General features: G+C 43.1%; 1 protein-coding gene across 1 annotated transcript in view; it reads right to left on the minus strand.

The window, feature by feature from the left end:
* The window catches only part of LOC126236459 (nose resistant to fluoxetine protein 6-like), a 350,515-nt gene that overhangs the window by 65,411 nt on the left and 258,220 nt on the right, over positions 1-26,884 (minus strand). Inside the window, exon 9 of the mRNA XM_049945777.1 lies at positions 2,576-2,769. Coding sequence (XP_049801734.1) covers positions 2,576-2,769 — 194 coding nt within the window. The remainder of the gene's footprint in view (positions 1-2,575; positions 2,770-26,884) is intronic.

Consider the following 26,884-nt stretch of genomic DNA (forward strand, 5'->3'; position numbering starts at 1 on the left):
GGGCATGTTCTGAGGCATCAAGGAATCACCAATTTAGTATTGGAGGGCAGCGTGGAGGATAAAAATCGCAGAGGGAGACCAAGAGATGAATACACTAAGCAGATTCAGAAGATGTAGGTTGCAGTAGGTACTGGGAGATGAAGAAGCTTGCACAGGATAGAGTAGCATGGAGAGCTGCATCAAACCAGTCTCAGGACTGAAGACCACAACAACAACAACGACCGTTACAGCGTGTATTTAAAGCAAACTTGATTTGAATTCTCATAGTGGCGCTACTAGTGCCACTCTTATGCGACTGGCGCGAATTTTGAATAGACATCATCTTTCATATGTATAAACACGCCTACCAACTATCGCTTATGCCGAACAACTCCTTCTTGGTGTTGCGATGTCTTTCCGTTAGTGCATTTTCTTAATCCGTTTTGAATGGTGGCAATTACTTAAGATTTGCTACAGTCTTTTCCTGAAATAACCCCGGAAAAATTAAGGCTTTCCAAATTTTAAGACACGTTTCAAGTTGTAACATTATCATGTACTTAGGAACAAATATTCTATTAAAATTTAAATGTGATGCAGTAGCTATTGCATTTAGCCGCCAGTCTGTTACGCTATTGCTCTGCTACACATTCATACTAAGTAAAATCAAACTAAGCATACGTGTTTTGAAAAAAAAGGTACAAGTTAAATACATGGTGAAACTGAGAAAACTGTAAACTTATACAAATTTCCATTTTCATGTCAGGTAAAATTGTTGGGACATATACGAAACTCAGTTAATTTTTAATTATCATATGTTCCATGGTAAGAGACCTTCTGCTGTTTCAGTGATGATGAAGTATGGCTTAACCATCCACAAGGAATACAATTGTTACAAAAACATATAGAATCTAACTTGAAATGAAAAACTGCAATTGAAGAATTAACAATATGTTCCAAGTAAATTAATGTAGACTGAGGTGACAGAAATTATGGGATAGAGATGTGAACATATAAAGATGGCGGCAGTATCGCATACAGACGGTATAAAAGGGCAGTGCATTGGCGGAGCTGTCATTTGTACTCACGTGATTCATATCAAAAGGATTATGACGTCCTTATGGCCTCACGACTGGAATTAACAGATTTTGAACGCGGAATGGTCGTTGGAGTTAGATGTATGGGACATTATATTCCGGAAACTGTTAGGGGATTGAATATTCGGAGATCCACAGCGTCAAGAGTGTGCCGAGAATACCAAATTTCAGGCACTACCTGTCACCACGAACAACACGTGGCCGACGGCCTTCACTTAACGTCGAAGGACGGCGGCCTTTGGGTAGAGCTGTCAGTGCTAGCAGATGAGCAACACTGCAGGTAATAACCGCAGATATCAATGTGGGACGTAGGACGAATGTGTCCTTTAGTACAGTGCGGCGAAATTTGGCGTTAATGGGCTACGGCAGCAGAAGAACGACGCGAGTGCCTCTGGTAAATGTAAATGTCGTGTGACTAGGGCCTCCCGTCCGGTAGACCGTTCGCCGGGTGTAAGTCTTACGATTTTACGCCACTAGTGGATGAAATGATGATGATTAGGACAACACAACACCCAGTCCCTGAGCGGAGAAAATCTCCGACCCAGCCGGGAATCGAACCCGGGCCCTTAGGATTGACCACTCAGCTACCGGGGGCGGACAGTGCCTGTGCTAAAAGCACAACATTGCCTCTGCTGGGCTCGTGACCATATCGGTTGACCTGGTCAGATGAGTGCTTATTTGAGATGCTCATGGTTGGGCTCTTGGTACGTGCGATTCGAGAGTGGCGTAGACGTCACGAAGCCATGAACCCGAGATGTCAGTAAGGCTCTGTAGAAGCTGTTTGTGGCTTCGTAATGGTGTGGGCTGTGTTTACATGGAATGGATAGGTTCGTCTGGTCCAACTGAACCGATTATTGACTGGAAATGGTTATATTCGCCTACTTGGAGACCTTTTGCAGCCATCCACAGGATTCACATTCTCAAACAACGGTGGACGTTTTATCGATGACGAAGCACCATTTCATCGGGCTACAATTGTTCGCGATTGGTTTGAAGAACGTTGACAGCTCGAACGAATGACTTGGTCACTTAGATGGTCCGACTTGAATCCCATCGAACGTTTATGGGACATAAACGAGAGGTCAGTTCGAGCATCGGCAACATTTTCGCAATTATGGACGCCTATAGAGACAGTACGGTTCAATATTTTTGCGCGGGACTTCCAACGACTTGTTGAGTCCATGCTACGTCGAGCTGCTGCACTACGCCGAGCAAAAGGAGGTCCGACATGATATTAGGAGGCATCCCATGACTTGTCACCTCAATACAGAACTTAAATGTGTAGAACTCTAATTACAAATGCAGCACGAAAAACATCCTCATGTTAACATCCAGAAAAACAGCATAAAACGGCGGAACCTGCTTTTGGCACATTCCTTCCCGTGACTCTAAAGTTCTGACCAAGCAGCTTCATATGTTTCTGGTTACGCTTTCCTCCAGGTACAACACTGTCCCTTCCCGCACACGGTGTACAATGTGTTACATTAAAATGTAATACTTACTGCGGGAACGGCTTCACTAATGCGTCCAGATTTTGGAGATAAATCGTCATGAAGGGCAGCACCATGGAGATTATGGTGACGCACCCCATAGCTGCCCAGCCTGCGACGGGCCACCGCCACGTCACGTACCCCAAGAACAGGGACACGATGAAGAAGTGGAAATCCGCCGACATGTACCACGACTGGAACATGCACTGCAAAAGCGAAATATTTCACGAAGTGTTCTGTTCTTACAATGGAAGTAATTAGGTTTTTTATAACAGGAAATTATGAGTCAACAAAGCCAAATACAATCACCGTACTTTCAGAAACAGAGCTTGGTCCCACGAGGAAATACCGCCGCGGTCAGCGACAAGGTATAGCCGCGTTAAAGAGCTAAGTGGTACGCACTATTTGTGATAACATCAGAGGCACAACAGGCGGACGAAGGGAAGCCATCCAAGGAGCGACAGCTTGACTCTACTGTTATTAAGTCAGGTTGATGAGGAACGAGCCAACATCCTTCATATAGTTGTTTAACGTGAAAATTAACGATTATGGCTTGCTACAGTTTGACAAGAAAATGTGTGTGAAATCTTATGGGACTTAACTGCTAAGGTCATCAGTCCCTAAGCTTACACACTACTTAACCTAAATTATCCTACGGACAAACACACACACACACACCCATGCCCGAGGGAGGACTCGAACCCCAGCCGAGACCAGCCGCACAGTCCATGACTGCAGCGACCTCGACCGCTCGGCTAATCGCGCACGCCACAGTTTGACAGACAGAAGCAGTAAGAGTTTAATGAACTGTGACAGGAACCTGAACAACAGGTGTAGATATAATAACTCTGAAATACTGCGTTGAAATCAGAATCTGATCTAATAAAGCTAGAACGAAAACGGCGACTAACTGCTGCTGTTTAGCCAGCCGGTGTGGCCGAGCGGTTCTAGGCGCTTCAGTATGGAACCGCGCAACCGCTACGGTCGCAGGTTCGAATCCTACCTCGGGCATGGATGTGTGTCATGTCTTTAGGTTAGTTAGGTTTAAGTAGTTCTAAGTTCTACGGGACTGATGACCTCAGATATTAAGTCCCATAGTGCTCAGAGGCGTTTGAACCATTTTTTGCTGCTGAAGTTATCACGGAGTGCATTCCGCTTTCCTAATGTAAGGTATTTTGATGCAGTAGTTACCATGTTTAACAAATAGTTATTAAGTTACCAGAATGCCGCGGAGAGTGAGCTGTCTTGAAACATCCTAGCAGATTAAAACTGTGGTCGGTCTGGCACTGAACACGGAACCTAACGCATTAGGTCAGATGATGTTCGGAAAAAGAGAACTAAAGAACGGGGTAGCTAAGCGTACCTTAAAGCCAACCTTCACAGTTGGTTGGGTAAGGTTCTCGGTAATGTTAAGTGGCCAGAGAGTCGCAGGTGTACAGATGTGTTAGGAATATTTCAATGTGCACCGTTTTGGACTTAGTTATTTTTCCAGAGTAAAAGTTCGTAACAGAGAACGTTTGAACAGTGGACAACGAAGAAAAGTTCACAATTCAACATCACTAAAATAACATTTTATTGGATGACACGTTTCGACAGAGCTATGCTGTCATCATCGGATCTTTTGGTTATGAATTTTTACCACAATGCATCCATCAATGTTGCAAGTCGCTTTACATTGCGTGTGTACACCCTACTGTCATTAAGATCATTAGTCATGGTAGTGGGATGTACATGCGCAGTGTGAAAGGACTTGCAACAATTATGGATAATATGTTGTAAAAATTGAAAACAATAAGTAGCGATGATGACAGCACAGCTCTGTCGAAACCAGTCATCCAATAAAATGTTTTTTTTAGCGATCTTGGCTTGTGAAGTTTTCTTTAGCTATCGTATACCTCAGGCTGCCACCAGAGAATGTCAGGCACATGTTTGAGCAGTGTGTTCTAGTATAGATATCAGTGACTGCACTTCGTTATAGTGAACTATTTATTACATATAGATTTCGATGAAATTTTTGAATATTGGGAAATTATTCCTACGGCAAAAACTAAACTCCATCCCAACAGGTCTCGGCAGACCCAACGATACCGACCGACCGGCGTGTCATCCTCACCTGAAAGGCGTCACTGGATCCTGATATGGAAGGTCATGTGGTCAGCACACCGATCTTCCGGCCGTTGTCAGTTTTGGTGACTGGAGCCGCTACTTCAGTGTCAGGTACCTCATCAATTTTTCTCACAAGGGCTGAGTGCACCCCGCTTGCCAACAGCGCTCGGAAGACCCAGATGGTCACCAATCCATGATCTAGCCCAGCCCGACAGCGCTTGACTTGGGTGATCTGACGGCAACTGGTGGTACACTGCGGCAAGGTCGTTGGCAGGAGTTTATTCAGTTTATTTGATTTTTGTGCTCAGCACAACGTCTTTGGCTTGCATTAGTCACTGTCTGCAAACGCTCTGCTTGCTCTTATAGGTCAGTTATTTCACATTCCACTGATTTTACCGTGTGTAACATTAGTCTGTGTAATGCCACCATTCAAAGTAATTCATGTTCAATCTGAATAAACTGATGGAGTACTTTAATCCTTCGTTTCAGCTACACATATGTCTTCACTGACTTTTAGGCTGGCCAAATGGTTAATTTATGTTTCATTAAAAGCGTAATGCAGCAATGCGCACACAACCTCTATATTAGAAAACGAGTCGTAAACAGATCAGAGGAGAAATGCTCGTGTCTTAGCACAAAAATGGTAAATATGTTGCTCTTCAAAAGACTCTGACAGTGGTGAACCAGATGCCTAATTCCTCATTCCGACCCTCTTCAAAAATTTTGGCATGCAAACATATTCGTGCTCATTCATCATAGAACATTCTAAATCCTTTTGTCCAGACTCTCTAGTTAAGTATTCACACTCAGTGAAACGTGGCGCCGTTGAATTAGTAGGCTCTTCTGTCTGGCGTCACGGGCTCATGTGTAGTATCGACTATCCCTCTTGCGGCCCCATTGCCAATATCTATGAGGAGAAGTTGGTACCTGTGGGTTGTGTCCTTAGAAGGTCTTTGCTTGCCGATGTACAGGGTGTTTCACTAAATGTATTTGCCTCTGTAAGTTACAAAGTAATAGGCGACGGAAATATTTATTGCGATAGGTCACCATAAGAAACGTTACATGTTTGCGGAGCTATGAACATAGTTTATTGTGTTATTACCCAAAGCGTTACAGCAAAAGGATACAATTTCTTAAATGGAACAATAGTTGTTTCTATCATGCACTGGAATCAGTAACACCAGCTGTGTATACATCAATTTACAGGGTGTTTCAAAAATGACCGGTATATTTGAAACGGCAATAAAAACTAAACGAGCAGCGATAGAAATACACCGTTTGTTGTAATATGCTTGGGACAACAGTACATTTTCAGGCGGACAAACTTTCGAAATTACAGTAGTTACAATTTTCAACAACAGATGGCGCTGCAAGTGATGTGAAAGATATAGAAGTCAAAGCAGTCTGTGGGTGCGCCATTCTGTACGTCGTCTTTCTGCTGTAAGCGTGTGCTGTTCACAACGTGCAAGTGTGCTGTAGACAACATGGTTTATTCCTTAGAACAGAGGATTTTTCTGGTGTTGGAATTCCACCGCCTAGAACACAGTGTTGTTGCAACAAGACGACGTTTTCAACGGAGGTTTAATGTAACCAAAGGACCGAAAAGCGATACCATAAAGGATCTGTTTGAAAAATTTCAACGGACTGGGAACGTGACGGATGAACGTGCTGGAAAGGTAGGGCGACCGCGTACGGCAACCACAGAGGGCAACGCGCAGCTAGTGCAGCAGGTGATACAACAGCGGCCTCGGGTTTCCGTTCGCCGTGTTGCAGCTGCGGTCCAAATGACGCCAACGTCCACTTATCGTCTCATGCGCCAGAGTTTACACCTCTATCCATACAAAATTCAAACGCGGCAACCCCTCAGCGCCGCTACCATTGCTGCACGAGAGACATTCGCTAACGATATAGTGCACAGGATTGATGACGGCGATATGTATGTGGGCAGCATTTGGTTTACTGACGAAGCTTATTTTTACCTGGACGGCTTCGTCAATAAACAGAACTGGCGCATATGGGGAACCGAAAAGCCCCATGTTGCAGTCCCATCGTCCCTGCATCCTCAAAAAGTACTGGTCTGGGCCGCCATTTCTTCCAAAGGAATCATTGGCCCATTTTTCAGATCCGAAACGATTACTGCATCACGCTATCTGGACATTCTTCGTGAATTTGTGGCGGTACAAACTGCCTTAGACGACACTGCGAACACCTCGTGGTTTATGCAAGATGGTGCCCGGCCACATCGCACGGCCGACGTCTTTAATTTCCTGAATGAATATTTCGATGATCGTGTGATTGCTTTGGGCTATCCGAAACGTACAGGAGGCGGCGTGGATTGGCCTCCCTATTCGCCAGACATGAACCCCTGTGACTTCTTTCTGTGGGGACACTTGAAAGACCAGGTGTACCGCCAGAATCCAGAAACAATTGAACAGCTGAAGCAGTACATCTCATCTGCATGTGAAGCCATTCCGCCAGACACGTTGTCAAAGGTTTCGGGTAATTTCATTCAGAGACTACGCCATATTATTGCTACGCATGGTGGATATGTGGAAAATATCGTACTATAGAGTTTCCCAGACCGCAGCGCCATCTGTTGTTGAAAATTGTAACTACTGTAATTTCGAAAGTTTGTCTGCCTGAAAATGTACTGTTGTCCCAAGCATATTGCAACAAACGGTGTATTTCTATCGTTGCTCGTTTAGTTTTTATTGCCGTTTCAAATATACCGGTCATTTTTGAAACATCCTGTAAATTACATTCCTATCACTTTTAGTTTGGGAGCTACAACCCTTCAAAGTTTCAGGGGCAGATACCACACACGCTGCGCATAACGCAAAGCGCCTTCTAAATGTGGTGCGGGCTGAGTTGTAACGTCGCCGGTGTCACGGAGCGAGAAGCTTCCTCGATGCGCTGTTAGACTGCCAACTGCCGCCGCTCACAGCCGTGTACCCGACATTTCGAGCCACACAAACAAACGGGGCTCAATATACCACAGTTACTGACATCGGATGAAGATGCCATACACAAACAACGAGTACGTTGACATGTTGCTGATGCTCGGCGAATGCCGACACGATGCCACTGAAGCAGCCATGGCGTACGCCGAGGATATTCTAGACGATGAGCTCAGGCAGCCATTACGTTCTTACATGCCGAACAACGACTTCGGGAAACAGGCAGCTTGGTATTGCGCCGCAGTAACAGACGATCCTCATGTCAGCTTACGAGCCGTTGCTGCAGTCGCTGGTGTCAGTCTCACATCTTTGGGGCGTATAGAACACGGCCACAGGTTTCATCCGTACCGCCTGTCACTGACACAGGAGCTGCATGGGTACGATTTCCGTGGGAGAGTTACATTCTGTGAATGGGCCATGCGTAATTTCACGCTGGAGTCTTTACAAGGTGTTATGTTCTCTGATGAGTCCACGTTCACAAATTATGGTGCAGTGAATGACCATAACGTGCACTACTGGGCCGCAGACAATCCTCGGTGGGTACGACCTGCCGACCAGCAACGTAGGTGGTCTATTAATGTATGGTGTGGAATCCTTGGGGATGAAATCATCGGACCACACTACTTCCCAGGTACACTGACAGGTGACTTATATCGCGCGTTTTGAAAATGTGTGTCTGCACACGAGAGTCCACATGTGGATGCAGCACGATGGTCACCCAGCTCATTCTGCGTGTGCTGAGTGGAAGAACTAAACAACAGGTTTGCAGGAGGGTGGTTGGGGCGCCATGGTCACCCGATTTAACACCATTAGATTTCTTTTTGTGTGTCACAGAGTCCACATCCCCAGATGTTCTAAAACGGAGCATCGAGAACGCATTTTGCTCCGTGACACCGGTGATGTTACATTTCGTCCGCAGATCCTTTAGAAGGCGCATTGCGTTGTACATTCAGGAACATGGACACATATTTGAACATCACATTTAAATCAACGTCCCACCGCCAGAAAAAATGGTTCAAATGGCTCTGAGCGCTATGGGACTTAACTTCTGAGGTCACCAGTCCCCTGGAACTTAGAACTACTTAATCCTAACTAACCTAAGGACATCACACACATCCATGCCCGAGGCAGGATTCGAACCTGCGACCGTAGCGGTCGCGCGGTTCCCGACTGTAGAGCCTAGAACAGCTCGGCCACTTCGGCGGCTAGGACGTCCAAACTGCATGGTTGGCCGCTGGGCACGATGGGAATTAGTATGTGCTGTATGGTTTGATTTAGCGACGAAGCCCACTTCCATTTGGATGGGTTCGTCAATAAACAAAACTGGCGCATTTGGGGGAGTGAGAATCTGTATTTCGCGATCGAGAAGTCCGTTCACTCTTAACGGGTGGCTGAGTTATGTGCAATGTCCAGTCATGGAATAATCGATGCGATATTCCTTGAAGGCACGGTGATTAGCGAACGGCACGTGCAGGCTTTGGAAGATAATTTAATCCCCATTATCCAAAGTGATCCTTATTTCGACAAGATGTGGTTCATGCAAGACGAAGCTCGGCCCCATCGAAGCAGGGGAGTGTTTGATGTCCCGGAGAAGCACTTTGGGGACCGCATTTTGACTCTGGGGTACCCAGTGGCCACTGGCATGGGCCTCGGTTGGCCGCCATATTCTCCGGATCTAAACACAATGGACTCCTTTTTGAGGGGCTTCGTTAAAGACAAGGTGTACAGCAATAAACTCAAAACCATTGCTGAGCTGAAAACAGCCATTCAAGAGGTCAGCGACATCATCGATGTGCCGACACTTCAGCGGGTCACGCAGAATTTCGCTATTCGTCTGCGCCACATCATCCCCAATGATGGCAGGCATATCAACCATGTCTTAACTTAAATCCGAATATCTGTAATGACGTTTACATGTTGAATAAAGTGTGTGGACGCCGTAGTTTGTAACTAATTTATGTTTTTTCTCGTACAGTTCAATAATTGTCACCCTGTACATATGCAACTGTAATAGCAGTTGTCCTTTCGTTTATTGAACAGATTCTTTATCTGACGTTGATAAAAGCTCTGTCGCTCTGCTGTTTTCTCTACTGCCCAAAGAATACAGTTTTCACCATCTCCTTTTGCTGATCGTCAGCGCACTCTGATAGCATGCTGGACCAAGTAGCATTTTCATGTCACCCTTCAGAGATGTTCTCTTGCAGTTTCTGCCACCCAAAATTACACCATGCAAAACGTGTTTGAGACAGTTCTTAGTTTACTTTTCACACAATTCATTTGGATACCTTTAAAACACTGCAGGTGGAAATGCTACACGTAGAGACTACGAAGAAAATAAAGACTGGTTGTATCGCTTCTTTTTCATAATGAAGTGTAAAAAAAGTGAGTGATAGCATTTTCCTACATGAAAACCGACTCCTTGAGGTTATTCCTTCGACACCTAGGGAAGGGTCGAGGTGGAGGGGGAGGGGGCATAGTGCATCCAGGAGGACTAGACATCAGTCTCTGCCTTTTCCCATTTCCCTCAATTCCGCCAATTCTCCTTGCTCTTCCCACTTGGGCGATTCCGGTCCAATGTCTTCTTCTCGACTGCTTCGTTCAGCTACCTCAGTGAGTATCCCAGCCATCTCCACTTTCTCTCAAGTGTCTGGTCTCCTGTCGTATCTATTTTGTTTTGCTCCTGACCTCCTAATTACTTCTTTTTTATGGCTGCCAGATATTGGTGATGCACCGGAGACACCTATTCATGTGGCCCTGTAACTGTTATATTATCTCCTCGTGTAGTTTTCAACTTTCACTGTCGTATAAAAGGACAGCCTTCACATTTGTATTAAAAAACATAGGAATTTTTGTTTTGCAAGTGATGTTTCTATTTTCTCATATTGTATACATTTATATGAAGACAGCATTTTCCTTGTTTATGCTATTGTTCACATCTTCAGCAATCCACAATCTTCTATCACCAGATACCAGAATTAGTTGGCAGACTCCATATGCTGCTACCGTACATACAGAGGCACTTTTATGGTCCCAGAATTTACTCTCATTTCCTTTATTTTACTTACATCTTGATTCCAGAAATTTCTGCTTCTCTTTTTTAAGAGAATTTAACGAAATTCAAATCCTCCATATGTTCATCGATCCGCTATTGGATTTCTCTTGTCCTCCCTGTTGTGATTCTTCTCACAACACAGTCAAGGATAAGTAGAAGACGTGTTTATGACAAAATAAAAACCTGCCAGACTCCAGTTACCTCTATTGGCTCAGTGAGATTTCCCTTGTGAAACGCGCAACATCTGTAGCCATCCTATAGCTCTTTAACGATGTTGACAACCTTCTCTAGTACACCATACTTCCGCAACACCTGTCACAGCACTTCCTGTTTCACAGAAAATGAAGTCCTTTTCAAAATCAATGAATGCCAGGTACAAGGTTACCTGGAATTATTTCTTTACTTTAAGATGATCCTAAATGTACCGATAAGATTAATACAACTGCGCTGTGCGCAAAAACAGGCTTGTTCTTTACACAGTAGATTTTCAGTTGACTGTTAAATCAGAAGTAATTTACACTCTTAAGACAAAAAAATAAAACTAAAAAAACAAAAAAAGTCGACGCACCACGGAGGAATTATCCGAAAGGGACGGAAATCGGTAGATGTGGCGTACATGTACAAACAAAGAAATGATTGCAATTAAAGAAAAAATAGATAATTTATTCAAGAGAAGGAGCTTCCCAAATTAAGCAAGTCAATAACGAGTAGGTCCACCTCTTGCCCTATACAGCCAGTTATTCGTCGTGGCACTAATTGATAGACTCATTGGATGTCCTCCTGAGGGATATCGTGCCAAATTCTGTCCAGCTGACGCTGGAATCAACATTTCCTGTGTTTACTATCCTTACCAGCTGCGCGGTGAAATAGCACTGCAGCGTCACACATTCATCCATCGGCCACCAAACCATACAGGTTTGCATTTTCCGTTGATATCTGTATGTATATCAATTTGTGATCAGCCTGCGTGGTGCTTCTTTTCTTTTTTGGGGGGTGTGGGGTGCGGGTGGGGGGAAGGGGGCCGGTCGGTGTGGCCGAGCTGTTCTAGGCGCTTCAGTCTGGAACCGCGCGACCGATTCGGTCGCAGGTTCGAATCCTGCCTCGGGCATGGATATGTGTGATGTCCTTAGGTTAGTTACGTTTAACTAGTTCTAAGTTCTAGGGGACTGATGACCTCCACTGTTAAGTCCCATAGTGCTCAGAGCCATTTGAACCATTTTTTACTCTTAAGGGGTACTGGTGGTACAGTGTAAATGTAATGAACAGTTTCCCAGGTAGACATAGATTTTTGATTGATTGATAATTGTGTTACACAAAGGGTTAGCACTTGGCAGTAACTTTCCGTTGTATATACACGGTCTTGGTTGGGTCCGGGTCAATCTAGGAGTGCTGTTAAATGCAGGATACAGTGGGCTCTGTTTGTGTTCCGACTGATGAGCTGCAGGGTGCCCGGAGCGTGAGTGTATCTCGGAGGATGGACACTCCCCGGTGCCTTCGTGATTGAGGAACAACTTGTGCGGTCAGCGTGGACTGTCATTCCGCAGTTGTGCGCCAGCATGAGTACTTTCGTGGAGCATGGATACTGCGCGACCTGCTTGCGAGTACGTGAAATCGCGGAAGCGAAATAATACTCGCAATTATAGCACCGCGATCGTGAATGCACGCTCTGCTAGCGGCTGCCAGAGATACCGTGGACAAAAAATCGGCCTGTGTGGTGATTGTGGGATGAGTTTACTAATGAGAGATCAGCACGGGTCGAGGTTGACCCGCAAGCTCTTGTGCTGGTTGCGGCGCACGACGCCAAGAGGTTGGCTACCCGCTGGACGAAGATGTGTGTGCGGTTGCCTAAGAAGTCGGCGAGTGGCCATTTGCACGGCAACTATAGTACCGCGCCAATTGTTAGATGCCGACAAAATTTTAGGGAGCATTACCGCCAACCTATTTTGCCACTCTTTTGATGATTTATCTTTGAGCCAAATATACTTAAACAAAGAGTGGAGGATTTTACCAGTAATTTCTATATAGTTTTGGTAGGGAAGTAGGTTTTATGCGTCCTGTTGTTAATCGACATGTTTCATTAAGACTTATGTCAACCTTCTTTGCATGGGTTGATCTGGACCATACTGGGCAGGCATAATCGACTGCAGAGAAGCATAAGGCTTGTGGTGTGGTTCTTAATATGGAGCTGCCGCGTTTGTGAATCCTAACTCTCGGAAACATCACATGAATTCACAGAGAGGCTCAGCCAAACTATTGACGATCGGTATCCCCTTTTTGGCAGTGAGTGTGAACCAGGGCGATTGAAATCCCGCAAAAAGTTCTTAGCCGCGATAAGAGAAGAACCACCATCTGATTACCTACCTGGACAGGAAGTGCCCAGCGGATTCAGCACAAACTGGAAGATATGGAGGATACTGAACCGAATAAGGACAGGGGTGGACCCAGTGAACATGATTAGGTGGGGTCTTGGAACCACAGATGATAAATGTGACTGTGGCACTGTGCAGGATATGGAGCATCTGCTCGCCTGCCCAAACTGCCCTTATAGGTGCAACCCCGACGATTTATGGATGGACAAGAAAGAAGCCTTGGACGTGGCCCTATACTGGTTTCCGGACACGAAAAACTAAAATTAAGTACCAATAATTTCGATGGCAGCTTTTAAGAGCTCCGATGTTATGTTTTCTGGACCTGGAGCCTATGCATATTTTAGGCTTCTCAAAGCAAACCTAATTTTTCCCATATTGGGGCACTGCAGATTTATATCTCGATCTGCTTTAACTCCCTCTCCAACATTTCTTATCTGTTTCTCTAGGTTATCTCCACGATTTAACTGCTCCTTGAAATGCTCCTCGAATATTTGTAGCTGTATCTGTTTGGTTGTAATTATGACTCTATGCTTTGTTCTGAACTGGTCTTCACGTTTAAAGATCTTCTTTGAAAGCCGTCTGGTAGTGTTGTACAACTCCTTTATATAACCCTGCTTTGCTGCCTCTTCTTCTGACTGTGTCTGATCATCTGTCCACTTGCTTTTACCTCTCTTTGTCCCAATATTCACTCTTTTGTCTGCCGAAGTGGGCTGTTTCTACGTTTCGATTTTCTGCGTTCTCGTCTTACAAAGACTTAACTTTGTTCTAGTTATTTCCTGCATTTGTCTCATTCCACGTGTCGACGGAGATCTATTCTTTCCTTTGATGTGCCTTAATAAAAATATGTTCTCCCCAATATCTAGACATCTGACTAAATTTTTGCCGAACTACTTAAATTCCTACCTGCATGACGTTTTGTTCAGAGAGAGGGGTGATTTTTTTAAATTTTTTTTTTAGTTCAAGGGAAATCTTTCTTTGATCTTTTGATCTTGTAAGTTTATCATTTCCATGTTTCCATGTTTTTGCTCCTGTGACTGAGCTTGATCCTCTTTGCAGAATTTTAAATCTGATCTCTGCGAAAACAGGCTGTGCACAAGCAAGCTTCCTGAGAGCCACCTGATAGCCGATGACCATGAAAAATCAATCATTAACACTGCAACCTCTCAGTATGCACATATTGTACCCTGGTGGCACTAAACAGTTCTTGAGGGTGTTGCAATTTTTTTTCCACCAGTGGAACAGAGAGCATCGAAACTTACGGTTTATATCTATATGATCTATTTGACTTTCAGCAACATGATCTGGCAAGACTCAGGTTACGATGTGGCAACAGTGTATACCAATGACTAGATCACGCTCAATGCATCAGTCTCTTAGCAGTTCGTCATCTGCATTTCTGTAACAAATGCCGTGGACACACATGATGTATTCAAGCACTTCATTTTCTGACTCGACTTCTGCGTTGAAGTCTCCCACTAATACCTTTTATGTTTCTGCCTCTAGGTTGCCTATGGACTCCATTTAACCCTGCATAAAATGTATCTATCAATTCTCCTTCAGCCACTTGCACTTGAGTAAGTTCATAGCGCTGATCCACAGTAATATTTTGCACATTCGTTCGATGCGTGCAGTCATTATCCTTTCCGAGACTGGTCTCTAAACCGATAAGCTCCAAACCAAACGAAACCTTATTAGTTAATCAATAATTTATATTTCTCTCTAATCTTGTCCACTTCAGTGACACTGCGAGCCAGTTCCCATTGTAACACAAGTAATATCGGCGTATTAGTTTCGCTGGCCGAGTGCCTCGTTTCCATCGCGCGGTCTACATCTACATCCATACTCCTCAAGCCACCTGACGGTGTGTGGCGGAGGGTACCTTGAGTACCTCTATCGGTTCTCCCTTCTATTCCAGTCTCGTATTGTTCGTGGAAAGAAGGATTGTCGGTATGCCTCTGTGTGGGCTCTAATCTCTCTGATTTTATCCTCATGGTCTCTTCGCGAGATATACGTAGGAGGGAGCAATATACTTCTTGACTCCTCGGTGAAGGTATGTTCTCGAAACTTCAACAAAAGCCCGTACCGAGCTACTGAGAGTCTCTCCTGCAGAGTCTTCGACTCGAGTTTATCTATCATCTTCGTAACGCTTTCGCGATTACTAAATGATCCTGTAACGAAGCGCGCTGCTCTCCGTTGGATCTTCTCTATCTCTTCTATCAACCCTATCTGGTACGGATCCCAGACTGCTGAGCAGTATTCAAGCAGTGGGTGAACAAACGTACTGTAACCTACTTCCTTTGTTTTCGGATTGCATTTCCTTAGGATTTTTCCAATGAATCTCAGTCTGGCATCTGCTTTACCGACGATCAACTTTAAATGATCATTCCATTTTAAATCACTCCTAATGCGTACTCCCAGATAATTTATGGAATTAACTGCTTCCAGTTGCTGACCTGATATTTGTAGCTAAATGATATGGGATCTTTCTTTCTATGTATTCGCAGCACATTACACTTGTCTACATAGGGATTCAATTACCATTCCCTGCACCATGCATCAATTCGCTGCAGACCCTCCTGCATTTCAGTACAATTTTCCATTGTTAAAACCTCTCGATACACCACAGCATCATCCGCAAAAAGTCTCAGTGAACTTCCGATGTCATCAACAAGGTCATTTATGTATATAGTGAATAGCAACGTTCCTACGACACTACCCTGCGGCACACCTGAAATCACTCTTACTTCGGAAGACTTCTCTCCATTGAGAATGACATGCTGCGTTCTGTTATCTTGGAACTCTTCAATCCAATCACACAATTGGTCTGATAGTGCATATGCTCTTATTTTCTTCATTAGACGACTTTGGGGAACTGTATCGAACGCCTTGCGGAAGTCAAGAAACACGGCATTTACCTGGGAACCCGTGTCTATGACCCTCTAAGTCTCGTGGACGAATAGCGCGAGCTGGGTTTCACACGATCGTCTTTTTCGAAACCCATGCTGATTCCTACAGAGTAGATTTCTAGTTTACAGAAAAGTCATTATACTCGAACATAATATGTGTTCCAAAATTCTACAACTGATCGACGTTAGAGATATAGGTCTATAGTTCTGCACATCTGTTCGACGTCCCTTCTTGAAAACGGGGATGACCTGTGCCCTTTTCCAATCCTTTGGAACGCTACGCTCTTCTAGAGACCTACGGTACACCGCTGCAAGAAGGGGGGCAAGTTCCTTCGCGTACTCTGTGTAAAATCGAACTGGTATCCCATCAGGTCCAGCGGCCTTTCCTCTTTTGAGCGATTTTAATTGTTTCTCTATCCCTCTGTCGTCTATTTCGATATCTACCATTTTGTCATCTGTGCGACAGTCTAGAGAAGGAACTACAGTGCAGTCTTCCTCTGTAAAACAGCTTTGGAAAAAGACATTTAGTATTTCGGCCTTTAGTCTGTCATCCTCTATTTCAATACCATTTTGGTCACAGAGTGTTTGGACATTTTGTTTTGATCCACCTACCGCTTTGACATAAGACCAAAATTTCTTAGGACTTTCTGCTAAGTCAGTACATAGAACTTTACTTTCGAATTCATTGAACGCCTCTCGCATGGCCGTCCTCGCATTACATTTCGCTTCGCGTAATTTTTGTTTGTCTGCAAGGCGTCGGCTATGTTTATGTTTGTTGTGAAGGTCCCTTTGCTTCCGCAGCAGGTTTCTAACGCAGTTTTTGTACCACGGTGGCTCTTTTCCATCTCTTACGATCTTGCTTGGCACATACTCATCTAACGCATATTGTACGATGGTTTTGAACTTTGTCCACTGATCCTCAACACTATCTGTACTTGAGACAAAACTTTTGTGTTGAGCCGTCAGGTACTCTGAAATCTGCTTTTTGTCACTTTTGCTAAACAGAAAAATCTTCCTACCTTTTTTAATATTTCTATTTACGGCTGAAATCATCGATGCAGTAACCGCTTTATGATCGCTGATTCCCTATTCTGCGTTAACTGTTCGGGTCTGTTTGTCACCAGAAGGTCTAATATGTTATCGCCACGAGTCGGTTTTCTGTTTAACTACTCAATGTAGTTTTCAGATAATGGACTTAAAAAAATTTCACTGAATTCTTTGTCCCTGCCACCCGTTATGAACGTTTGAGTCTCCCAGTCTACATCTGGTAAATTAAAATCTCCACCCAAACCTATAACATGGTGGGGAAATCTACTCGAAATATTTTCCAAATTATCCTTCAGGTGTTCTGCCACAACAGCTGCTGAGCCAGGGGGCCTATAGAGACATCCAATTACCATGTCTGAGCCTGATCTGCACCCAAATTATTTCACATTTCGGATCTCCGTCAATTTCCTTCGATACTATTTCACTTCTTATCGCTATAAACACGCCTCCCCCTTCACTGTCCAGCCTGTCTCTGCGGTATACATTCCAATCTGAGTTTAGAATTTCATTACTGTTTACATCGGGTTTCAGCCAACTTTCTGTCCCTAGTACTATGTGGGCATTGTGACCGTGTATTAATGAGAGCAGTTCTGAGACCTTTCTATAGTCGCTCCAGCAGTTTACTATTAGCACATTAATATTGTTATCCTCTGTTGCATTTTGCCTACTCCTACGTTGCCGCGTCTTAGGAGGCGTCTTGTCGGGCCTAGCGAGGGAATTCTGCGGTCTCGTCTAGCGTGGGGCGGCTACTTGCGTCTGTGCGGCATCCCCGTTTCCCGCTGTTCAACGCCTCGCTTCCGATGCGCGGAGCCGCGGACCACCTGTGGGGTTCTTCGCAGCTCTTGACGTCAGCGGCCAGTGGCCACTGGAAAGTTTCAGTTGCTTTGTAACCGCCTGCACATGAGCGGCAAAACCCACACTGGGTACAGACACACATCTATGTCACACGAAAGAGGATTTAATTAAGCATGAAATGATATAAAGATGTCATTTGAGCGTTTTATTTAACACAATTCACAGATACAAATCGATTTATTTAGAACGTATGCACTTTGTAAAAATGGTTCAAATGGCTCTGAGCACTATGGGACTTAACCTCTGAGGTCATCGGTCCCCTAGAACATAGAACTACTTAAACCTAACTAACCTAAGGACATCACACACATTCATGCCCGAGGCAGGATTCGAACCTGCGACCGTAGCGGTCGCGCGGTTCCAGACTGAAGCGCCTAGAACCGATCGGCCACTCCGGCCGGCGCACTTTGTAATTTATAACTTTTAATGCAATCAAGCCATTAAAGGGATTGAGCATTCAAATTGTTGCTTTTGATGAGTTTCGTTGACTGAGATAATCGTATGATCCATAACTCTAATAATTAAGGTGAGAGAATCATTTTAATTGGAATTAATTAAATTTAGCATAACTTATAAATGAAGACAAATACGAGGACAGTATGGCTGCATGTGTTGGCGGCGGATTCTTATAACTAGACATATTATTTATATTGTAAGATTATCATTTTTACTAACCATTTTTATTCTTTAGTGTTAAATTTACCTAGTTTTTGCCCACAGTTTGAATTTCGTCAAAGATATGTAAGTTGCGATTACAGCTATGAAAATCTCAGATAAAATCTGATGAAAATAATATACCATTTGTAAGTGTGAACTAAAAAAGTGTGATGCCAAGAGGATCAACTATTTTCGCCGCTTAAAGCTCAAATTGTGAATAATTAAATTTCTAATTTACGAGTTAACTATGGCACTTAGAAATTATTGTGAAATATGTTACTGAACTAGAACTGTACCGCGCAGCTAATGATGTAATCGGAATTTAAATGAAATTTATGATTAAAAAGTTATAAATCTATATTGGCGAAGACAAAAGGGTCCAATGTGACGTCATTGGGTGCACTTTTCGCAGGAGGGAGACGCTGAGGGTTAGAAGAGGGGATAGTTTTTGGAGGGGATAATCGAGGTTTTAGAAGGTCTGCAGCCAGGTTCCTCGGGGTGTGCGTGTTCGGTCGGCCGGTAGTTGATGGCTGGTCTGTTGTTGTTTGGGCGTGTGTAAGTGAGTCTGGCTTTTGTGGTCTGTCGGCCCGTATTTGGACTTAGTTTCTGGCTCAGTCGCGGGACTTACTATTATTTTGGCTCAGTTTGGGCTCTCCCAAGTTTTTCAGTGTTCCAAAGTAGTTAATGGAAACGTTATTCGAGTTTCATATGTAATGGAAATATAGGACGATTAATCGTTGTATTGGTTTTCTAGCATTGACTGAGGATATTTATTTGTTGTTTACAGACGACTGGTGGCGTTCAATCTGCAGGCAAGTGAGAAAAGTGAGTCGCTCGGTGAGTTGAGCCTGCTGTGCGATTTTAGGTTAAGAGAGCTGTTTCCATCCCAGCAGCCATGAGGGGCAGCGCGGTTGAGTGGAACCCACTGACACCGCGCTGGACCAAGCCGACACGTTCTACGTGAGCCAGCCCGTCTGAATGGACGGGCTGGCACGGACAGGCACCGGGTGATGCACCCCACTGCACTCCAGGATAGTTTTTTTAACGCTTAAATGTACATTACACTTTAAAATATTCCTTTTTATTTAGAAATTCATTGCTTGCTATTGTCAGTCTGCATTTCATGTCCTCTCTATTTCAGGCCATATTCAGTTATTTTGCTGCCCAAATGTCAAAACGTGTCTACTACACTTTGTATCTCATTTACAACTCTAAGTTCCGTAGTATCACTTGATTTCATGCCCTACGTTTTACTTATATTGATGTTCATCCTATGACATCTTCCCAAAGCACTATTCTTTCTATTAAGCTTATCCTCAAAGTGCTTTGCAGACTGTGGAAGCATTGCAGTGACAGTGGTAGTCCTCAAAAATTTTACCTTTTCTCGGTGGACTTTATTTCCTTTTCATTATTTCTCTTTGCTTTCCTTTAATCTTCGCTCTGTCTAGAGAATGAACAACATGGAAGATACGTTCAACGCTGTCTCATTCCCTTCATGCCCTTCGGTTCTTATACGTGAAGGTTAATTTGCTGTACTAAGTGTTGGCAAAATCGTTAAAAAGTCAACAAGTCTGGTTAGGTAAGTGGAAGTAAGAGCGCTTTCGGGGCAAGTGCACAATTAGTTCACAGTGTTCTTGAAATGTTTTCTACAGAGCTGCCACAGCGTGATCATATAGTGAACTATGTGTGTTCGAACTGTATGTGATTCTTTATGTCTTAGCTAGAGTGTGCTGGTGTCAGGTGCAGCATCTCCAGAAGCTACGCATGCATTCCCAAGCGCGTTTCTCTAATCTGTTGTCTTCATGGGATTGTTTGCAGCTTTTTCAATTTTGAGACGGCGAGTAAATACTGTTGATTTTGTACTTTAACAAATGCATTAGCTTTTCAGTTATTTTCCTTGTCGCTATGGTCGCAGGTTCGAATCCTGCCTCGGGCATGGATGTGTGTGATGTCCTTAGGTTAGTTAGGTTTAAGTAGTTCTAAGTTCTAGGCGACTGATGACCTTAGAAGTTAAGTCGCATAGTGCTCAGATCCATTTGAAGCATTACTTTCCTTGTGTTGAAGACTGAGGCCTTGATATGCACTTGGTCCACAAAATTCAATAGTGAGTCAATTGCACTCTAATTTGTGGGCAAGGCCAAAATGTTGGACAAAAATATGGCTGAGTAGGCAACGAATAGGATTCTCAAGTAAGTGAATATTGTCCTTTTAAATACTTGCAACGTTTTAAATTAAAGATACTCTGTAGCAGGAAACCGAAGAGAGGAGAGCAGTATACGGCAAGAGTTCTAAAAGCTGCTGTGAAGTAGGTGTAATCTGGCCGAATGAATACATATCGCGCTTCTAAGATATACAGTGTACCGTATTTTACATTAAGAGATCATTTCAAAGGTAGAAGAACGGCCAAATCATTCTCCCACGGTCGCTCAACCACGTTTTCGCCTGACGTCGGAAAGAGCATGGAAGCAGGAATAACTGGGATGGAAAAGTACAGCTCTAAATTGTCAAGACATGATTCTTTAGTCGTTGAGAAGCGGGTTTGTTAAAAGTAATAAACTGAAAAAGCCATTCACAAATGACAAACAAAACTATGATTGGCTCTATGCGCGCATGAAATGCAATAACTTATCTGTTAAAAAATCACAAAGCACTGAAACCTGCAGAAAAAATTGTGTGGATCAACTCATCATCAATTACTACTTCAAACTCGTTGAATTTACCATAAATGGTTTTGGTCTTGAAAATACATCAGATATGATTTTTAATTTAGATGAGACAGGATTTGCTAGGCATCCTTCAAAAGCTAAAGTTGTGGTAGGTAGGAGATTACGTTCATCAAGAACAACAAGTTCTCCAGTACGGGAAAATATTTCTGTTTTATTTATTGCCTTTATGTGTGTTTCAGTATATTTGGTTGTCATCTATTATTTAGTAAAATTACTGTTAGTTTGTTCATCATTGTAGTGCTTTAGACGACGAGATTTGCTGCCATTTTTAGTTTCCCCCTTTAATGTAAGTTGTATTATGTGTAAAGATGTGCACCTTTGCCCTACGTCAACTCTTTATGCTGATGGACGAAGACTGTTTTCCATGATACACCACTAAAATATATTCATTGACACAATAAATCTTGCTTTTAATGTTACGTATTTTCTTGAGATCCATAAGCATTATGACACATCAAAGCACAAAAGTTGAAAGATCAAAAAGTATTAACCCAACTTTGGAGCTTCAGCCATAAAAATAAATAACAGAATATGTTCTACCGGACATTTTCCCCAGTATTACTGCCAACTAAAAAGAGAACTTTCACGGGGTATGTTGTGCACTTGCCCCACTTTAGCGGGATAAGTGCACAACTAGGCATTTTTCAAGAACTTTGATATTATCAGCAGTAAATGTTTCTCAAAACAAACTACTGAATCTGTATCTTAAAAAAGGACAGTTTCCTCACCACATTTAAGGAATATAAAGTCCTATGGCTGTATAAACAAACGATGTATGCCCATTTGAAGTCGTTTATGAATTTACTGTGCACTTAGTTCACCTTACCTTACTTGTGATTTGGAGGAAGTAGACAAAAAAATGACTCTGAGCACTATGGGACTTAACATCTGAGGTCATCAGTCCCCTATAATTTAGAACTACTTAAACCTAACTAACCTAAGGACATCAACACATCCATGCCCGATGTAGGATTCGAACCTGCGACCGTAGCGGTCGCGCGGTTCCAGACTGTAGCGCCTAGAACCGATCGGCCACTCCGGCCGGCCAGGAAATAGACAACTGTACATTATTTGTGATCTGATTGGCACCGTCTTCGGCGCAGGGCTGCTACGCGCGCGACCTGCTGGGCGCGGTGGAATTCCGTACACAGCCGAAGTCGCCGGGAAGCCCGCCCAAGTCCTGACGCCGGTCTCAAGGCGAGTGTCAAGTCTAGTTCAAATGTGAGCGGTTGCTGCAGAATGCTTTCTGCCAACTGGCTGCAAGGTTGCGAAAAACACGTGGCTGATAGGTGCCACCCGCTTAACGAGCACTTCGTGTCTGTCTGTTTTGCTTTCGCCACGGCTTTTAGGTACCACATAAAAGCAAGAAATTTATTTACATTTTCATGCATAATGGTGTTACATCCGCTCTTTTTCTGCTTAGAGTGTTTCAAGAAGATTCAATCAAATGATCTTCTGGAGGAATCCCAGTCTATTTTCCAGAAAAATTGCAGCATGACGACTGATCTGATAAAAGTGATTGATGAACTGAAACAAGCCTCGGACAAACAAGAGGCGAGTATTACGTGCTTTTTGGGTTTCGGCAAAGCTTTCGATACTGTCGATCTTGAAATTCTACTTGCTTAATTCATCATCGTGTCAACAGCGTATAATGATCAGAACAAAGAGGCCACATAGGAGAAATGGCGTATCAGGAATTCCAGAAGAAACAGTATATGGTCCATTACTTTTCTCATTATATGTTAATGAGGTGTTGACTATTGTCGCCCATTACAAACATCATTTACACGCTGAAACTACCCATCTAACATGCATGCAATCATAGTCGCTCACAAAAGACTTATACCCATTAGAACAGAGAATCTCTTCTGCCTCAATTCTAAACAGCATGGAAAAATCCTTTTCTTCTTCTCCAAAGAACTGGGGGATAATTCTGGACCATCGCTTTGACTGAACTGAACACACAACTTTAGTCTGTAAGAAAGTGTCAGCGTCACTTCAGTTGCTACAAAAATATGAAAAAGTATTTCCACTCGAGCTTATAAGGAAACTCGTAGAGTGACTGATATTCCCCATCCTTAATTATGAGAATCCTATTCTCCAAGGATTTTCGCATGTGGGCTCACGTCAGCTGGAACTGATGACGAATGCTCGTGTGAGATACATTTGTGACGTATGCTATTTCGACAATATCACTCCTACCTACAAACAATTATGATGGCTACGCTCCAATAAGCGTAGAAACTATCATACTCTACATTTTCTCTATCGTCTTATCAACCTTTGCATTCCTTATTTATCTTTAGCCCTTACAGTACAATCAAAATAACACAGCAAAATTCTCGTTGTCAACAAATTAGGATCTTCTTTGTACCACTGCACAACACTGCCATGTTCTCTGAATCCTTTTCAGTTGCAGAAACTCGGTTTTGGAACCATGTTCCTCACGTTATTAGAGGAATTAAAATCCTTTCAAACTTCGAAAGACAGCTAATGGACCACCTTCTACCACAATAAATATCTATTCTGCAGCTACCTCTCGTCAACACTCCATACCCCTCCACTTCCCCCCCCCCTCCCCCTACAGGCTTTACAGACTTCTCTACTGCAACTAACAACCATTGTCTCTTTAATTTCAATTTTCTCCTCTTTCATTAGTCCGTCCACTTCTTCTGACACCAAAAAAGGATTCGAAAGTGCTAAACTAATCAATGTAATTCATAATTCCTCCATTATTTTATTATTATTATTAGTAGTAGTAGTATTAGTATTATTTCCGGAAACATAAATACAAAGATCAGCCGCAATAGGGCATTGAACTACGTTCAATGGCACTAAGTGAAAATTTGTGCCACACAGGGACTCAAACCCGAATTTCCCACTTTATTCGATGATCATCTTAACCAATTCAGCTATACGAGCACACTTTCCATCCAAACCAAATTCCCAATTGTTATACACTTCAAACATAACATTCCCTATTCGTTATCCTCGTTGTTCGCAGCCTTACGCCGATTCCTCCAAGAGGTCAGACGAATATTGCATCCGCACTGAATGATCATTAATTGCTATCAAAGACCATATATTTTTATATGTCGTGTCTGTTATTTCTGATATGTCTAAAAGAACGGACACCAAATATGACCCTGTAGCGGCAATTGAAAATTTGTGCTGGACCAAAATCTGAACCCATATTTCCTGCTTTATGCAAGCGGTTGCTTTAACAATTTCGACTATCCGAGCATGCTTCCTATCCAGCCAAAATTTCAAAATTGTCGCACACCACACCACACCACATACGTAGCTTCCCTGTTCATCTTCATATTTATTGATAAAAACATACTACAAAAGTCGTATGAGTTGCGAAATGCTCACAAAGTCTCATATTTTTAGCCATGCTGTTACAAATGCTCTGTGCTTTCACCAGCAGCAGCACGGACAAAATCTAGACGATAGCTAAATTCCTCATAAACTTTAAACAATGTATCTTCTTTTGTAGAAGTTACGGTGGCTGTTAATCTGTTCTTCATTTCTTCTGCGTCATGAGGTAAAGAGGAAACGAACACTCTTTCCATCACATATTTCCATAAGAAAAAATCGAATGGGTTCATATCTTGCGATTTGGAGGCCAAGAATTCGGGGCTGAGTCTTCTGGTCCCGTGCGCCTCACCCACCGTTGAGACCGAGTGTCACTGAGAAACGTGCGTTGTTGCGCCAGTGTGATGGAGCTCCATTCTGTTGCAAAATTAAGTCATCGGAGTCCCCTTGACGTTGTAGAGAAGGCCAGTTCTGCAGCATATGAAGATAGCTCAACGCTAGATAGGGCGCACAGGACCTCGAGACATTGTATAACCACTGTTTTAATTGAGAACATTATTATCAGTCTTATTATTCTCATATAGGGGAGAGGTGATCGATAATATCGGAAATAATTAATAGCATAGAAAAAGTTTTAGATAAAATTATAGATATATAACCTCTCATCAGAATAACGCCCGCAGCAAAGCAGCCCTTCAGGGAAATCAAAGAGGGTTCAACGCGGCTACTTTTGTTTCTAAATTGCGTGGTTACTGTTAGTTCTCTTGTCTTGTTTTCTGCGCTCTGAATAAGTCTACGTAGCTGCGGCGTGCGATATAGCCGGCATTTCCGTGTGATATGCTACGGAAGGGATAAGGGCACTTCTGGTAAACTGCAAGAAAAGTGACTATTTATACTGGACGGACTTACGTTGAAACTTATACTGAGGTCTAGGTAGACGGACTAAAAATATCTCAAGAATTGTGTGCGCGAGAGAAAGCAGCGCTCAGTATTACACTCTATTACAAGCCGAATAACCGATAATGGGATCTGCGTACTACACGAAGGGACGTTAAATTGCATATAAGAGCGGTACTGGACAATTGGCATTGTGAAAGTAAAAGCGTACGAAGTTTGAATGTCTGTATCGAAGTATAGTAATGGACCATAGTCCTTGCTCTAATATCTTTGAGTGACGAACTATAAAAATCACGGAATTTTAGTTGCCGTAATTGTTGAGAGTAATTGTAGGATCAACCCTCTCTTTCTCTACATACAAAACGCAATCATTCATGATCATTTAATTATTATTAAATATTGTTAGTAAAAAAAACGAAAGTGATTTCCACAACAGTGTGTGTATTAGTCAACGATAATCATAGGAAAGCTGCAAGCTCTATCTCTGGATGACGAAAGGTTCGATTATGAAATGTTACGAAGCGTAAGTTGTGAGTTAAAAGCTATTTAACATTTCATTTCCAATCGGACAGAAACAACACAAAAGCCGGCCGAGGTGGCCGAGCGGTTCTGGAACCGCGCGACCGCTACGGTCGCCGGTTCGAATCCTGCCTCGGGCATGGATGTGTGTGATGTCCTTAGGCTAGTTAGGTTTAAGTATTTTTAAGTTCTAGGGGACTGATGACCTCAGATGTTAAGTCCCATAGTGCTCTGAACCATTTGAACCTGAAATGTCAAATATGAGTAGAACTAGTTTGGTAAGGAGTAATGACTATACCGAAAGTGACGAGTTTGAAACTGTAGGTGCTTGTGAGGAAAGTAATCCTACCAGTGTGGTCAACAGGCCATCTGGAGATATCAGTATCAATAACCTGTTTGAATTTCTAGTTAAATCAAATTTGGAACTAATAGAGCTCGATACGTCAGAGAAGTCGACGACAGCTACAACTGTCACGCATTCTTGGCCTCCAAGATCGCCAGATGTGTGCCCGTGCGATTTTTTTCTTGTGGGGATACGTGATGGAAAGTGTGTTCATCTCCACTTTGTCTCGTGACGTAGAAGAAGTGAAGAACAGAGTAACAACCACGATAATTTCTATAAAAGCAGATACGTTGTGTCAAGTTTATGACGAATTTAGCTATCGTGTAGATGTTGTTCGTGCTGCTGCTGGACACAGAGCACTTCTAATAGCGTAGACAAAACTTTAAGATTTTTTTTTAGTTCATCTCACGTTTGTAGTATGTTTTTGTCAACATAAATGGAGTTTTGAAGTCAGATAATTCTCTTTGAAACACCCTATCATTTATGCGGGATTATACCAGGTGTCTGTTCCTTCGGACATATCCGAAATAACAGAGACAACACATAGAAATAGATGGGCGTTGACAGCA

This window comes from Schistocerca nitens, chromosome 2, assembly GCF_023898315.1.
Source record: "Schistocerca nitens isolate TAMUIC-IGC-003100 chromosome 2, iqSchNite1.1, whole genome shotgun sequence".
In the NCBI taxonomy this organism is placed as follows: domain Eukaryota; kingdom Metazoa; phylum Arthropoda; class Insecta; order Orthoptera; family Acrididae; genus Schistocerca; species Schistocerca nitens.